Here is a 17,591-nt window from a genome sequence, read left to right on the forward strand (position 1 = left end):
CTTCTGAGCCATAGCTACAAATGACCATAATTTTCCAACCTCTCTTGTGAATAAGTTGCGAAGTAGCATCCCTATAATTATCCATTGTCAACCTGGAATGGACACCCATCACCAACATGTTTACTACCTTTTATTGTATCCTGGGAGGAGAACATTCTTTCTAAAATCTTTCCTAACTCTCCCGAAGACATCCCAATATACGAACTATTCAAGCCCTTTCTTATGCTGTACCTAATCCCAACCCCTTGCTAGATAGGTGAAAACCTTGTCAAAGACCCAAGTGCAAAGCCTGTCCTATGCACCCACTCAGTACATGCCTCTGAGTACAACATGCTGCTTCACAGCCAGCTCTATCTGGATCCTCCCTGTCTTTTTCAATACCAGCTTCTCTGAATTGCATATATGGGAATTGTGCTTACAACACATCCTGCAATCCTCCTGGCCTCAATGTCCTCTGCCCTCACACATCTTCACCCTTGTTTCATGTCTTCCGTTCCCTCTTCTCCTTGCATTTCCCTCTACCACTATCCACCTAGGCATTAATCTACCCTCAAAGTATTCTCTGATTAAGTTCACTCTGTTATCCCCTCTCCCTTCACCCACTCCACCATTTCACATTCATCATCTACCCCACATTAACTTCTCCTGTCTGCGTCACTTCCACATTCCTATCCTGTTCCCTTGTTGTTTTTCCCCCTAGGTGTCATCTTCTCTACTCTCCTTTTTCTCTCATCAACCCCACATCCATCAGGCTGCAGTGCTGGGATAATGTGGTTTTGTGTGTGTGTGTGTGTGTGTGTGTGTGTGTGTGTGTGTGTGTGTGTGTTTGGTGACTGCAAGGAAAGACATTGCCTGAAAGGTGAGAGATCATTTTAATCTTGTTTATGTCCCTGTCAATCACTCAACTGTACTGTGAGTATTTATCTTTACCCTTGACCTATATGTTTTTTATATACTGACAAATAGAAGTCCAACAGTATGTATCATAATTCACTTATCTTTCCTTTTTCCTACTTGCAAACCAAAAAACCAACCATCTTATGACTGAAATGGCCTTTGCAGTAACATCAGATTCTGATGTCCTTTCTTGTATTTTTCAGAGCATTAGTCCGTTTACACAGTTTGTCCTCTAATGCACATACCACAATTCCCATGCTTCCTGTGCGACAAATATACTAAGCTGCCTTTGTCAAATACCTCAAAAGTTTTTAGCTGGAAAATAATAACTTTTCTCTGCGAATAACTGAGCCATTTTTCCCTTCCCACCCTATGATAAATCACTGCCTATAAGATGCATACTTTTAGCACATGGCAATGATCAGCTGTTAAAGATTACATTAATACACCATTTACATCACTTATTGTGGAGAAACATAGAAGTGCCTAAATACTAATACTAGTACAAAAGGATTTTTAAATTTTCAAAAAATGATTCAATCATGTTTTTAAATCAATGACCAATACAGCTATGTACTATTGTCCCTGGTTTTAGTAAATGGTTAGATTCATTTTTTTAACATTCATTATGGACAGCTAATATTAATATTATTGACCTTGAGTAAGCCATGGGCTTCATCAGATCCCTGTAGGAGGTGGAACATCTTGGTGAAGTGTGTGGTAGCAACAACCCATGGCACATACTCTGTCTCATTGCTCAAATATCGTGTGAGCTCCAGGGCTGTTTCATACCTGAGTTGCCCTGCAGCTGCAAGACTGAAGGCATCATCCAACAAATGTGCTCTGTCAGCAGTATCCAGTGACTGTAAAAGTACATTTAAAACATTTTATTACACTTAGAAACTATAGACCATATATATCTAAAAGTAATGAAAGATGAAAGTGTAAGTCATCCACTCGCTCCCTCTCCACTCCTTTCTCTAGCCATTGTTGTTCTGTTGTTGTTTAACTTCCACTGTGTATGTTTCTAACACTCAGTGCACACTTAAATAAATACTTTTTCTTTCGAAGAAATCCATTATCTTAATATTGTTTGACAATTTGCATATAACTCCATCACTTTTATCTGGAGGTCTAACATCTATTGAATTTTAAGATTTTTCGTTGTGTTGTGAATTCATTAGATTTACAATATCATTGAAGGTTAAATGTAGCAAAAGAATTTAAATTAGTTGTTATATTTTTAAACAACAGCCCCATCCATCGCAACGTCCATAAGAATTAAAGTTTGTTTCCTATAAATTTCTATCTTGAGCATTACAGAACTGTAATTACAAAGAAGTGGAAGGCAAGTGACATATAAAATATCAAATACTGTTGTTTAGCATTCCTTAGGCAAAATATTCCTGTTATGAACTGTGAAATTTAACAAATATCAAACAACCTGCTTTTAGTGGTCCTATTCTACTAAAATTGTGGGGAGTGTTCATTTGGGTGTGTCCGTGTGAGAATGTGAGTATTTTACTGCAAAAAGAGCAAAAGCTCGAAAGCTAGTGTGAATAATGTTTTCTGTTGCGTGTTTCTATGTGCCACACATCAATCTGCTAAAGTTGGGTGGCTGCCTTCCCCTTATTGTATGTAAAATTGTGGTTGTTATTATCTAAGCAATCTAAGAGAGATTTTTTTCTTGTTTTATTTGGAAGGTAGAGGAGTCAGAAATGCAAAGTAAGAAAGACATACAGTATATCTGACTCTGGCTATAAATATTAAGCTACCAGTATAAAATAATGGCAGCTATTTGTTTATATAAAACAAATGAGAACTTTTTTTCAAAGTAGCAGCTGTCTTTCCAGTTTACTTGGTTAAACTTAACTGGCATAAGCAAGTACAGCATTACGTAGTAGAGTGATAATTTGTTGTTGATACAGTGTGCAGATTAAGTTTCTATGATTTTATTTCCCTTGCTAATGTATACCTTAACTTGTTTCTCATCTGTGAGGTACTGTTTCTTGATGGACTCTACAGAACATGATGAATGAAAGAATTTTGCTTTTTTGTGTTCAAAGATAAAGATACCCAAACTTGGTATATTCAGTTTTCTATGCCCTTATGCCTGACTGGCACAATATCTACTCCAAAAACTACTGATTCCACTTACCCGAGTATTAGTTTTCAATAATGAAATAAGAGCATTCCAATCTTCGTAGTCATAGTTCACTCTATAGTAGCCAACTTCATGTCTATTCAGCTTTAGCCAAGTAGCATTACCAATTTCCAGTTTCTCTGCAAAATGAATGTATTTTTAAAACATTTTACACAAAGTTGCACATAAAATCGTTATTATTTCTACTATAATCAGGTGCATTAATTTAAAGTGTGTAATTATTCAATGTAAATCAAAATTAGGCACTTGTCTGCAACTAGTTTCTTTTGTTAAAGGGTTATAAGACCAGCATGTATTGGATCTGGATTACTTCAGCATTACAATTGTGTCATATATCTGTTAGAATGGGTTGGAATAATCAATAGTAAAAACACTAACTCTTCACTGCCCTAATGTATGTCTTCTGGTCATGCATTTTCTGTTTATTATACTCACAAATTAAATATTTATTCATCGCTAAGTAGTTCTAAAAATGTGACTGTTAACTAAGTAGGATATTATAACCACAACGTTAGAGTTAATGCTTATATAATGATCAGCTCATACATTTGTGTATCTGAATTGAAGAAATAACTTGCACATTACTTGGCCACCACAGAGAATCAATATAGAGCAGCTAGTCTAAACTGCCAGTGGTGAAGATTTCAATCCATGAACAGCAGTATATAAGTTGTTCCTCTCACTAGATATGAATGATTGACTGCAAAATCATTTAAAACTTCCTTATCCAATAAAGAATGCAAATGGTGCTTTAATATGACAATACAAGCTGATCTTTTAATGCAACTTGACAACTACTAGGCTATTGCTTCCACTTAACATGCCAATGATTTTACTTTTCTTGGAGATACTCCCCCATCATCTTCAGACAGAGTTTGTATTAGTAAGGAGGATGATTAAAATAATGTCCATATATCTCTTACTTTGTGTTTCTGTTGGCTGCAACCACACCCTCTTAGTCTCCGTAGGATTGTCTGAAGTGATGTAAGTGATGGGTATTGCCCACTTATATCTGGAAGATATAAAATTAAAATCATTCCATTAAAGTTCTAAATTACAATACATTTCATGTAGTCTAAAAGTTTATATGCACAGGAGTCCAGAAGTGCAGTACAATTACTGTTCATGAAGCAGCACAGACCTGGATAATCCACTTATCACAAACATGTATATGTGTACACAAAAGCATAGAAAAACAAAGGCAAATGGGGTGGTGGTGGTGGTGGTGGTGGTGGTGGTGGTGGCAGTGGCGGTGGTGGCGGTGGTGGCAATGGGAGGAGGGCACAGCTCTAGGGCAAGGAGGTGGTGTTTAAAGATGAATTATCCAAAATCAGAACCTGTGAGTATGTGTCATGTAGAAATTGGAACATATGAGCATGTGTGACCCACTGTAATTATCAAGCTTACTGCAGCATATAGAATCTGCATGAAACACAAACTGTGGTAGGAAGCTAATGATCAGTATGGCATGTGATCACATGGTGCACATGGACTGGCCATACAATAATGTTGTCACACAGATGAAAATTCGCATTAAATGTTTTAAGCACAATGAACATGGTTTTCAGCAGCTTTACTCTGGAATAGTTATTCAGAGATGAAGACGCTTGCACAGGATAGACTAGTGTGGACTTAAGAAACCAACAACAAAATTTGATAAATTACATTACATTACATTAGTGAGTACCAGCTTTCTTTTGTACTTGCGACAGTGAAATACCCTTAGGCATGGAAATGCTTGTTGGAGTAAATGCTAGAGCTAGAGGTAAAATATTCTATTATATAATGTGCTTATTTGGTCAATGCACCCATAAACAAAATCTGCCACAGCATCTGCAGCCATTATAGTTGTCCAGCCTTTTATGGTAACAACATCTGATGACAGTGTACGGAATCTGTATGAAACACAAACTGTATATGGAAAAACAGAACCCAAATGTAAATGTTGTGACAAGCTGTACCATTATGTACTGTCATTGCAACTGTATTAGCATCTCAATGGGTGTCATGTCTGATCACAATATACACTGAAGCACCAAAGAAATTGCTATATGCATGCCTATTCAAATAGAGATATATGTAAACAGGCAGAATACGGCACTGCAGTTGGCAACACCTATATAAGACATCATGTGGCTGGCACAGTTGTTAGATCAGTTACTTCTGCTACAATGGCAGGTTATCAAGATTTAAGTGAGTTTGAATGTGGTGTTATAGTCAACACATGACCGATGAAACGCAGCATTCCCGAGGTAGCGATGAAATGAGGTTTTTCCTGTATGACCATTTCACAAGTGTACCGTGAATATCAGGAATCTGGTAAAACATCAAACCTCTGACATTGCTGTGCCCGCAAAAGATCCTACAAGAACGGGACCAATGACAACTGAAGAGAATCATTCAGCATGACAGAAGTGCAACGCTTCCACAAATTGCTGCAGATTTCAATGCGGGCCACCAACAAGTGTCAGCGTGCGAACCATTCAACGAAACATCATCGATATGGCCTTTCGGACCCAAAGGCTCACTCGTGTACCCTTGATGACTGCATGACACAAAGCTTTACGCCTTTACGCCTCGTCAACATTAAACTGTTGATCACTGGAAACATGTTACCTGTCGGACAAGTCTCGTTTCAAATCGTATCGAAGGGATGGACGTGTACAGGTTTGGAGACAACCTCACGAATCCATGGACCCTGCATATCAGCAGGGGCTGTTTAAGCTAGTGGGGTCTCTGTAATGGTGTGGGGCGTGTGCAGTTGGAGTGATATGGGACCCATGATACGTCTAATATGACTCTGACAGGTTGAGCTGTGCTAGTCTCATGGCATGTTATTTTCCAACTTGTCCACCTGCACAACAATGCAGACATGGCAACAATAGCAGCATTTGGGCCTGCAGAGAATGACAGCATTTAGTCATCAGTGGTTTGTGTGTTTTTGTTTGTTTCTCTCTCTCTCTCTGTCTATCTATCTATTATCTTTCTGTGGCCCTTATGCAGGGTTTGTGGCCCGCTGTACTAGCAAGTCTGTGCACTCGATACATAGTCAACAGAGGCTCTGGAGTGCAAAGTATCAACTCATTAATACACGACATTATGGCTAAAGAAGTAATTCATTAATGTAATGGTGTTACCAAAAAGATAAATTTTTGAAGTTGGGGTGTTACCAAAAAGATAACTCTTTGAAGTGCACCTATGTTTCCACTACAGTATTGGAGGCATAGATGAGATAGGCTGCTTCAGCAATGTTTTTGCAGCATTTTAAATCACAGAGATGGCATAGTATGTGCAGTTTGGCAAGGCCGTGAAGTTCACATGCTAGAGGATGACATGCAATATAAGCAGGATGAGACTTTGTAATTACTCAAACCAATGCTTGATGCTATAATGTGAACCTGCTGTGCCCCATGTCATGGGGAAGGAAACATATGAAGGTAGGGAACTATTAATTGCTGGAAGTTCAAGTGAACCTTAAATAATCATACCACTTAGGGAATTAACAGTACAGGATGGGAAGTAACACAAAGTACAGGCACTGGGGGGTGTGCACGTTGGTACAAGCAATGCCTATTGCCTGAGATCTAAGGTCATACTTGGATCATTCTAGTGACTGGCAGAGAAGATTACCCTTGTTCACAGAGTTTCAACAAGGCTCACACTTTGCAGCCCTATCTCCAGAACTTATTGTGGTCCCCTGATTCTGAGTTGAATGGAAGACATCAACCAGAGATGTGGAAGGCTCTGTGACAAGCCAGGCTTCCTAGACATGCATCAGAATTGAGAAAGGTAGGGTCCCCCTAAATGGGTCAGGTTTGCACTACACATCAGAGGCTGTTATCCAGGTAGGTAACCATGTGTGTGGTGTACACAAAGGTATTTTAGATTAGATGACACTCTATCCAGTCCAGATAACGGAAGCTGGTAAAGACCTGGCAGTATCAGTGGCCAAACAAATGTGCCCTACAGGTGAGAGTATTAAAATCCTAGCAATTGACTGCCAAAGCATTTGCAACAAAGTACCAGAATTTGAAGCGCACTCGTAAGAAACAGTGGAGTTCACATAATATTAGACACAGAAGCTGGTTGAAACCACAGTAGTGAGATCTTTGGGGAAAAATTAAACACATACCAAAATGATAGGTTAATGATAAATGGAGATGGTGTATTTGTCAGAGTAGATAAGAAACTCAAATCCACTGAGATAGAAATTGATACTGTTGGTATGAGACTGTCTGGACAAAACTCAATATCAAGTATGGGCACAACATTATAATTGGAGCCTCACTTTCTGATGTGACCAATAACTTCAGAGAAAACCTCAGTTCACTGGTATGTAAGTTCCCTAAGCATCCTGTAATCATCGGAGAAGACTTTAATTATGTGACAATCAACTCAGATAATTATAATTTTGTTAGTGGTGGACATGAAAAGACATCCTGCGAAACACCACTAAATGGTTCTCTGAAGACTATCTGGAACAGATAGTTCAGAAGTACGCTCATAGTAGAAAGACAGGGTGAGTCTAAAAGAACTTTTTAACTTTGGAATGATATAGAAATTCATTGAGATAACTTACAGAATTGGTAGATACATCATTTAGTAGCAAACAACCTCAAGTTTCACACAAAAGCGTCAAGTGTCATTTTGGTTTGACATGACTAAAATTTGTGATGCAGCAAACATCCCACTGGTTATCAATTTCTTCCCACACTCATCACAGCACTTGTCCAATGGTGGCATAGATTCAGTTTTTCAGGTCGGCTAAGTTGTTGGGTAGGGGAGGAACATACACATGGTCTTTAATGAAACCCCAGAGAAAGAAATCCAGTGGTGTCAAGTCTGGAGCAAGGTGGCCATGCGATTAGCCCTTCATGGCCAATCCACTGACCTGGGAAGTGATTACTGAGGAAACCTTGAACTTCCATGAGGAGATGAGATGGCACACCATCTTTCTGGTAGTAAACCATCACATCTCAGTCATTTTGTGGACTGCGGGCAAAGCTCTCCCTAACCTGTTTGACATAATCATCATGTGGGTGAACTGATGATTTATCATGTTGCAGTAAACAACCTGTCTCAACAAAGTTCTTGCACCAGGAGTAAATTGCAGGCCTTGTTGGAAGGTCTTTAGCAATTTAAGCTGAACAGTTGTTGCAGAGTTCGTTTCATGCAACCAAAGCACACAGTGAATACACTCCAATCCACTGAAAGTAGTCATTTTAACTGTGCACTGTGCTGGTGCTCCTGGTGGCAGAATGGGGTACTGATGCACTACAGGAATCAAACTTGTGTCCGTTTGCTAAAAAATAACACATCTACTGATTCTGTAAGTTATCTCAATAAATTTCGATATCTTCCAAAATTATAAAGTACTTTTAAACACAATATACCACTGATCCCTTGAACAAAAAGCCATTCCCAGTAGTTAGAATAAAACACTGTTCACACCCATCTACAAAAGGGGTAGCAGAAGTGATCCACAAAACAACTGCCCAAAATCCTTGGCATTTGTTTGTTGCAGATTCTTAAAACATATTCGGAGCTCAAATGTAATGACACATCTCAAACGGAATCTCTTTCATGTCTACCAACATGGATTCCAAGAACATAGATCGTATGATACCCAACTTGCACTCCTCGATTTCCAAGAATCATTTGACTCAGTACCACACCTATGCTTGTTGCTGAAAGTACAGCCATATGGAATATGAAGAAAAATTTGTAGCTAGATTGAGGATTTCTTGCTAAGGAGGATGCAGCATGTTGTCTTGGATGGAGAGGTATCCACAAATGCAGAAGTTGCTTAAAGTGCACCCCAGGGAAGTGTTTCGGAATCCTTGCTATTCACATTGCATGTTAATGATCTTGCAGACAATATTAATTATAAACACCGACTTCTTGCAGATGATGCAGTTATCTACAATTTAGTGCTGTCAGAAAAAAGCTGCACAAACATTGTCAAATCACAATACGCTCTCAAAGTGATGGAACACTTGGCAACTTCCTTTAAAAAGAAATATAAAATTTTGCACTTCATAAAATTAAAGAATGTAGTTACCTGGAGCACAATATCAATGAGTTAGAACTCTGAATTGGTCAGCTCACACAAATATCAGGAGTAAAACGCCAGGAGTAACAATCTGTAGGGATATCAAATGTAACAACCACATAAGCTCAGCCATAGGTAAAGCAGTTGGCAGACTTTGGTTCATTGGCATAATACTAGGGAAATGTAATCAGTGTAAATACTAGGGAAATCCAATCAGTATACACAGGAGACTGCTTAAAAATCACTTGTGCGATCCATCTCAGAATACTGCTGAAGTGTGTGGGACCTGTACCAAATATGATTAACAGGTCATATTGAATGTATACAGAGAAGATTCATAATATTGTATACAGAGAAGAGCAGCACAAATGGTCACAGGTTTGTTTCACCCTTGGGAGGACGTCCAAGAGATGCTGAAGAATCTGATCTGGCTGATGCTTTAAGATAGGCACAAACTATACTGAGAAAGCCTGCTTACAAAGTTTCAAGAACCGGCTTTAAGTGATGAACCTAAGAAGGTACAACAACACCTTACTTATAATTCCCATAGGGCTTGCAAGGACAAGATTAGAGTAATTACAGAGTGTGCAGAGACATTTACATACGGTAATCATTATTCTCACATGCCATTTGTGAATGTAATGAAAAGAAGCTCTAATAAATTGACACTGGAAGTTATCATCTGACATGCACTTCATGGTGGTTTGTACTCTACACATGTAGATACAGATGTAGAAAGAGGCACACAATACCATTCCCTTGGAAATACATTGGCATTTCACTGCAGTTTCTAAAGGCAGTGCTGAAGGAAATTAAAATATTTTCAATAGAAGACCAATGTGCTATAATTGCTGCTGTGAAAAGTAAGAAAGAGAATCCATGGCACAGCAGATCTTGTGGACCAATTGTATAAGGGGGCACATGGCACTTAGGCATCCAGGATTTTAATACACTACCAACATTAGCTGCTGCAGAACAAAACTTTTGAACTCATGGAAGGTTTCTTGCACAAGTCCAAATCAGTTGGCTCCACTAAGGACAGAAAAGCTGTTGCAAATGTAATGATGCATCAGATGAAATTCTTAGAGCAAATACTCAAGATACACCTGAAAGTAACTTTCTTTCCTCAGATGAAAACTCAGTACAATGGCTGCCTGTAAACTGCAAAATGAAATAAATAATAGTGAGTTTTTACTTTGGATGTCAAGTGACCTCTCTGTTCACGTCCCTAGGAAGTACTTACTATGACACGCCTACGGCTGAATGTCTGCTGGCCGCAATATTCAAATGCTCGTGGCTCCACTAGTACCACGGCAGATAGAGGAAGTCAGCAGGAAGGCCAGCAGAAGGCGACTCCGGCTGTCACACCGACACCACAATTGTCACACACAGTTAGAATAGACGTACGCAGATCGACACTTACATTCTATTTTTGCGGCCAAGCTCTGCAGCCAGTCAAAACGAAGTAATCCTCTACAAATGAAGTAATCCTCCACGAAGCAAGGATTTAAGCTCTCGCTGAAGAAGCTGAAACGAGTGAAATCACCTGCCTGGAACTGATGATCACCACCAGAGCCACTGCTGCTGTAGCTGTAGTTATACAGGACACCGTTCACTGCTGCTCTTCTGACCAAGATGGGGACCGGACACTACCAGCTAGGCAGTGGACTAGGACAACATTTCAGGGATTGTAGTAAGGAAATTTAACTTGACATCACTCATATTCATAAAAGAACTTAGCATTCAAGATGAATGGAGTAGTAATGTTTCAGAACTTATCTTTTGTTTCCACTACGTAGTCTAGCAAGTAACTTCATTCTTGGCAGTAGCAAGAACAGCCTTTTATGCCATCTAAGAATTATAGAAGAAGTGTTTGTTTATTTGGTGTTTAACCTGGAAGACTCTCCAAGTACATTTACGTTGTTTGTTCAAATACTCAGAATGGTGTGAATAAACAGTTAGTTAATTCAGTCAAGCGTGCGTGTCTTGGGTTGGACAAAGGTACCATTATCTTTTGTTTCTCATAGTTATGTCATTTAGTCTAAGTATAAAATTGCTGTCGTAATAATAGTTTTGAGAATAAAAGAAATTCTGTACATAATAATTGTGAATTATAATGTCTGAAACAGAAGATATAAACTCTATCAATAACGTATTTCCCATATATTTTTCTCAATGCATACAATTGTACCATTTAAAATCATTAACAAAGTTTTTACATCAGCTTTTTGTTTTAAACCATTATAACTACACTATTCAAACCACTGGCACATCTCTAATATGACATTTCCAGTTATGTCACTATACCCACTCCAACTGTAAATAAGATGGGTGTGATCTAATCCAATGAAATATAAAGCATTAGCCATACTAGGTAAATGTCTGTCATTACTTAGTACAACAGAATGTAAGTATGTTTATAGAATAGTTTGTCCTTGTATTATTTTTCTACAGATCCTTTCTGCTGTCTGTCACACATATGAGGTCTGTTCAAAAAATTTGGGGAACATTCGTAATTTCGCGCTAATGATGTATGGAGTGAAATGCAGTTGGCATCCTTGCAGACACCTGTGTTTAAAATGTAACTGCCAAAATTTTCATTGTTGTGTGTCTGTTAGTTATTATTCAGTGTTGTACTGAGTAGAACATTGTGTCACAGTTTGTGTAATTCGAGATAGCATAGTTAGAGGAACAATGCGCCAGCATTAAATTTTGTGTGAAACACACAAAAACCTGTACAGAAACACACCAAATGATGCAGGAAGCCTACAGTGATGAGTGCTTAAGCTGTACCCAGTGTTACAAATGGTTCACATGGTTTAAAAATGGCTGGACAGAAGTTAAAGATGACCTTCGATCCAGATGCCCTTCAACACCTACCGACAACGCTCATGTCAGGAACATCAACTAAACTGTACATGCCAATAGGAGACTGATTGTTTGAGAGAGTGCAGAAGAATGTAACATTTCAGTTGGATTATGTCATGAAGTCCTGACACAGCATCTTGGAATGCATTGAGTTACCATCAAGTTCACCCTGATTCATCTCTGTTGATGCATGACCGTTGCACAAAAAATGAAATCAATGTGCTGCTTCATCCTCCATACTCACTAGATAAGGCCCCTGCATACCTTTTTTAATTTCCAATGTTGAAAACCTCACTGAAAGGACAAAGTTTGCAGCAACAGACTAGATAAATGAAAATTCACAGACAGCGCTTTGCGCCGCGATCCAGCAAGAGGCGTACCAAGACTGTTTCTGGAAGTGGGAATTGCAGCACTGGGAGCGGTGTATCAATTGCAGAGGAGAGTATTTAGAAGGAGACCATGCACAATAAGTAAAAGATAAGTGCAGAAAAATTTTGTGGACAAAGTTCTGGAATTTTTTGAATAGACCTTGTATCAAAATGATTTGTTCTAATCTGTATCACACTTACCCATATGGAGTGTCACTAGCATTGTAGGTAGCCTTGGGGTTTGAGAGAAATCTCTTCTGGCTGAGAAAGCGTGAACCTGACTCTAAGCCACGAAGTACTTCAACTACAGGGTAGCCCATTTGACGTGTCCATGTATCCATCACTGAAGCTACTTCAATACCATCATCAGTCACTTGCTCTTGAAGTACTGTCCAAAGGTCTGATGTCACAGCATTGTCAAACTCATACTTCTTCAGAAAAGCTGAGATGCCTAGCCGGAAAGCTTCCGACCCAAGGAAGTCTTCCAGCATGCGAATGACTGCTGCCCCCTATATGGAAATAATACAAGAAAGTTAATGGAGATACTTTAAATTGGCAGAAAAGAGAAAAAAGAGCTAAAACAGTTAGTTATATTGTTAACAGAAATACAGTTAGCATTAACTGAATTTGCTATTTGACTTTATATGCCAGAGAAGTGCACAGGAATCAAGGAAGATGCCATGGCTGCACTCAGCAGAAAATGATGAATGTATGGCAAGAATTGCACGAATGTTTAAAAGGAAGTACAATACATTATGCTTACAGAAATAATGTCTCTTCTGGACAATAAAAGTCTTACATCAATGGACAGACACACAAATGGTGAAGACCGTGAACAGTGTAAGTTTAGCATATCTGCACAAGCGGCAATAAGTATGCCACGTGACTACCGCGCATACAAACCAGTCACCTCGGGAACTACAAATAGGGTCATGGAAATGGCTCCAGAGGAGGTAGAAGGCATTTTATCTACATGTATTCACTCCAAACAGATCACCCCCAGCTATGCCATGCCACTATCTTCTCAACACCACTGCCTCTGGAGTCTGTTTACGAATATGCTCTGCTGCAAAGGACTCTGCCAAATTTGTTATCTCTCTCTGTTCTACTGCCATGGGACTTTTGACTATGCCAGCAGTGCTTGACTACATGTGGTACACTCTGAAGCATTTCCTCAAGATATCTGTGTTGCCATGGACTATGTCACATGGAAAACTCTGAACTTGCTTACATTATTGTCAAGTGTCACTGATCGTACCTAATGATACACACTCGACTTTTGGAATGTCAGATGTCTATTCCTCCTTCTGTGCTTTCTTTCTTGTGGACTTTTAATTTTCCCCAGATACAAGGATCCAAGCATTTTAAGTTGTATTAATGTTTGATGGCATGTAAATACTGTAATCAGAAAAGTGTTTGTTTATTTGCTGCAAGTTACAGCAAAGTAAATGATTTTTAGTTATTAATGCACGAATACTCTGAAACCAGAAACCAATGAGTAATTTTTGAGTTATACGATATAGGAAAATATTTCATAATTAATAAGATATAACTCAATAGAAAAAACAAAAAATGGTGTGTGGAACATCACCTGCAGGCACAATGAAAATTATGTGTTGGTCTATCACAAAAAGCTGTGGCAACTAGGTTGTCAAAACATGAAAGGAGCTGGAAACTAGGAAAGATAGATTATACCTCTGTGAAAATATACCAACAGGAAAGTATCTATACAACAGACATTCTACATACTGTCAAGAAAAATAGAAAGAAGACATTACTGGAAATCCTTGAAATGCAAAAAATGCTGGTTCAGTTTTCACCCCCTCCCTCATTAAATTTCTGTTATGGATGTATGGCAGAATCAGGTTACAACAGTAAAATAAACTTTGTTATTCATGTTTAATATGTGACAATTTTTGCAATTTTTAACACACTTTTACTACATTGCTTTCTTGTCTATCAGTCTGTTTAGTACAAATTTGGAAATTGATTTTAAACTAATTTCCCAATGAGCCACAGACTTGAAATTTTTAACATTGCTCAGGACTAGATGACAATACAATATTGACTTGCTTTTTTGTCTGTCTGATCCGCCTAGATCTGATAGGAGTAGAGGGTGAAAAAGGTTGGTAACATGTAACATCTCAGCTGCCCTGCAGGACCAGCATGTTGTGTAAGTGGTATTGGAATGCACTCCAGGCAGTATGCGTGAAACCTGGTGATGGCTGCTAGACAACACTGGCTTTGCAACGCTAGTCTCCCTGTGCTGCAGGGCGGCACCCTCTTTGGTGACCAATTAGTGCTCTTTGCCCCATAATAAATCCAGCCGCACTGCGGCTCTGCCTTCAGTTGTGTATTCTCTGTGGTCTCATGTCATGTTGGTTTGGTCTCAGATTTTGCTACTATTTGGGTTTTCATCCTTGAATTACTCGTTTGAACTTTGTTCATCTGCCATGCTATCTCCATGTCTGTTTTCCTCTTGCTGTTGTGCTACTGTTCACACTTGACTAACCGTCGCTGGCAGCCCATGGCCAGTTGGCCAGTCTGCTGGTTCTTTCGGTCATTCCCAATCTTGTCAGGTTCTGGTCACAGTAGCTTGCAACAATAACACAAGACTAAAAACCAGAAAAAAGTATTTAAATAAAAATAAATGTTTAATATAACATGTTCTTAAATTGGACTAAAAAGTATAAAATAATTTCTCCTATCGCCATACAGATTCCTGACCGCACACAGATAGCTCTTAAAATTTGTGATTATGAATATTTAATGGCTATGAAAATATTTGTAAGATTTATAACAAAAAACATGGGTCACACAGTAGATAATATTTAGGAGCTTCAATCACACTTTTCGTTGTGCTTTCATAGTTATTAAACATTCACAATAGAAAATTTTCAGAACTGTCTGTGTGGTGTTAGGAGAAATTATTTTATAATTGTTAGTTCAATCTAAAAACGAGTTACATTAAAAATGTATTTTTATTTCAATAATTGTTAATGTAATGGTTTCCTTTGATACACTCTGTTTCAGTAATATCTGTGAAGTCGCACATCGTTTTCTGTGTGGTTCCGACATTCTCTTGCCACCTATGTTGGTGTAAGAAGCCAAAAACCAGTTTGTGAATGAATGAATGAATAATACTCACGTAACACCAAAATTATTGTTATGTTCTGCTAAGCACTGACAGAGAACTCCATTAACGTTAAGGAAATATTTGTTAAAATGGACGCACTTAGCAAATAATGGTATGGATGATGAATACATGACAAAGTATGTACCATTTATCCATGATATCAATACTGTCTGTCTGATTTTCAGTAACCCCATCCCCCAATCTTTCCGCCTGCAGAAGGTGTTTCCATCAGTCATAGTTCATATGATGTAATATGCTGATTTATTATGTATATAGTTGTTAATACTGTAGAATGGGTAACTTGATCTTCATGTAGGTACAGACCATAAACTGTGAGACTGGGAAACACCACTAATGCTCTGCAGATGGCGAAAACTGTATATAATGATGTGGTAAGTCTTGCTGTAAGGATCTGTAAGACTGCACTCAGTATTTCCAAATTTAAGTGCATAGTCAATCAGCACAGCTGAAATATCACTGTATTCAGCAGCAGAATTAGCAGTCTGAATAAGCAAACAGAAGCTTAACGGACCTGTATCTGCATCTCCGCCACACCCGACTTAACTGCGTTAGTGTTTGAGAGATATACTCCCCAGGTTATTAGGAGATACTCCATTTTCTCTTTGTTTACGTACGAGTTTCAAGAAAATGGAGCCCCTGCTCACTCTGCATATTTTGACTGTGAATATTTGTGTAAGGCATTTACTGAAAGGTGGATGGGAAGAGTAAGTCCTTTCCATAGAGTTACATACAAGACACCTACAGGGACTGAAGAGAATCTTCTGGCAAAATTTCTTGCTCCCTGTGATGTTGTTCAAACAACACAAATGTTGGTCAAATGAGTTTGATGGAACTTGCTGTGTCTGTACAGCAAATCGGGGCTGCAACTTGAACTACTACTGTGAATGTAGCACCTAGTGTAAGTTGTATAGATAAACAAAATTATTGCAGAAAGGTATCTACTTGGACCTTTATCCTCATTAGCAGATGAACAGCATAAGTGAAATTTTCTTACTTTCACTCAAAACTTCCAACTTAGTTGTTTCCAGATCACAGTCCCTATCTCAAATTTACAGTCAACAGTTCTGCATAACATGTGTTATTCTCAGAATGAATTTTTCCTCAGCAGCAGTGTGTGCACAGATTTGAGACTTCCTGACAGACTAAAACTGTGTGTTTCACTGAGATGCAAGCCTGGGATTTTTGCTTCTCATGGGCAAGTGCTCTACCAACTGAGCTATCCAAACACAACTCATGACCCTCTCTCACAGTACAGCTGTGAGGGTGGGTTGAGAGTTGTTCTTGGACACATATCATATCAAATCGAATATTCAGTATCACGTAACATGCCTCTTACAAACATTGTGATGTAAGTGACTTGTCAATTCTAACACTACGTACATCTAAGGTTATAATACATATGTTGTTATTTCATCAGACAGGTATTATTTTACATGGTTATCATTAAAAAATAATAATCTGTGTTAATAATACATGTGGTGTTGCTTCTTTCAGACAGATAATATTTTACATGGTTATCACTCAATAAATCTTCTACATCATAGCAGCATTTTTCTTTTCAGATATTTTTTCATGTCTCCTTCAGTAATTTTTCGATTTCGCCTCCCAGATTTTATTTATAAAGTTCATGCCTTTATAGCTCAGTTGATACAACATTTGCATGTGAAACGCAAAGGTCCCAGGTTAAAGTCCCAGTACGGCACACAGTTTTAATCTGTCACAAAGTTCCGTATATATTTTTGTCTGTTCCTCCAGCCACAATCACATGCTGCACTTTGAGAATAACTCCAATTCTTCAAGATGTGGGCACACCTTCCCCGTCTCATTTGAACGTGTTTGAGTCTCGAGCATTCACAGTGTGAAAGATAGGTTCTGAATGAAGTTGGCATTGTCGGCTGTACATTCAGTCCAGTATTTTTTCCACTTCTCCATGACATCAGAAACATCTGTGAGGTAAAGACTAATCCATAGTGATTTGCAAAGCTTGTGAATTCTGTAAAGAGCTATTTTAGATGAGTTTTTATAGGTATATGCCTTCCTGAGAATTTGCATTTTGGTAGCTTTTGTCTGATAGCCAGAGGACAG

At 38.5% G+C, this 17,591-nt stretch overlaps 1 protein-coding gene across 1 annotated transcript in view; it reads right to left on the reverse strand.

The window, feature by feature from the left end:
- The window catches only part of LOC126158956 (glutamyl aminopeptidase-like), a 478,517-nt gene that overhangs the window by 38,312 nt on the left and 422,614 nt on the right, over window positions 1-17,591 (reverse strand). Inside the window, exons 10-13 of the mRNA XM_049916478.1 lie at window positions 12,551-12,858; window positions 3,985-4,073; window positions 3,056-3,180; window positions 1,554-1,760 (exon numbers count right to left, since the gene is read on the reverse strand). Of these exons, the coding sequence (XP_049772435.1) occupies window positions 1,554-1,760; window positions 3,056-3,180; window positions 3,985-4,073; window positions 12,551-12,858 (729 nt within the window). The remainder of the gene's footprint in view (window positions 1-1,553; window positions 1,761-3,055; window positions 3,181-3,984; window positions 4,074-12,550; window positions 12,859-17,591) is intronic.

The sequence above is a fragment of the Schistocerca cancellata genome, chromosome 2 (genome assembly GCF_023864275.1).
Source record: "Schistocerca cancellata isolate TAMUIC-IGC-003103 chromosome 2, iqSchCanc2.1, whole genome shotgun sequence".
Lineage (NCBI taxonomy): Eukaryota > Metazoa > Arthropoda > Insecta > Orthoptera > Acrididae > Schistocerca > Schistocerca cancellata.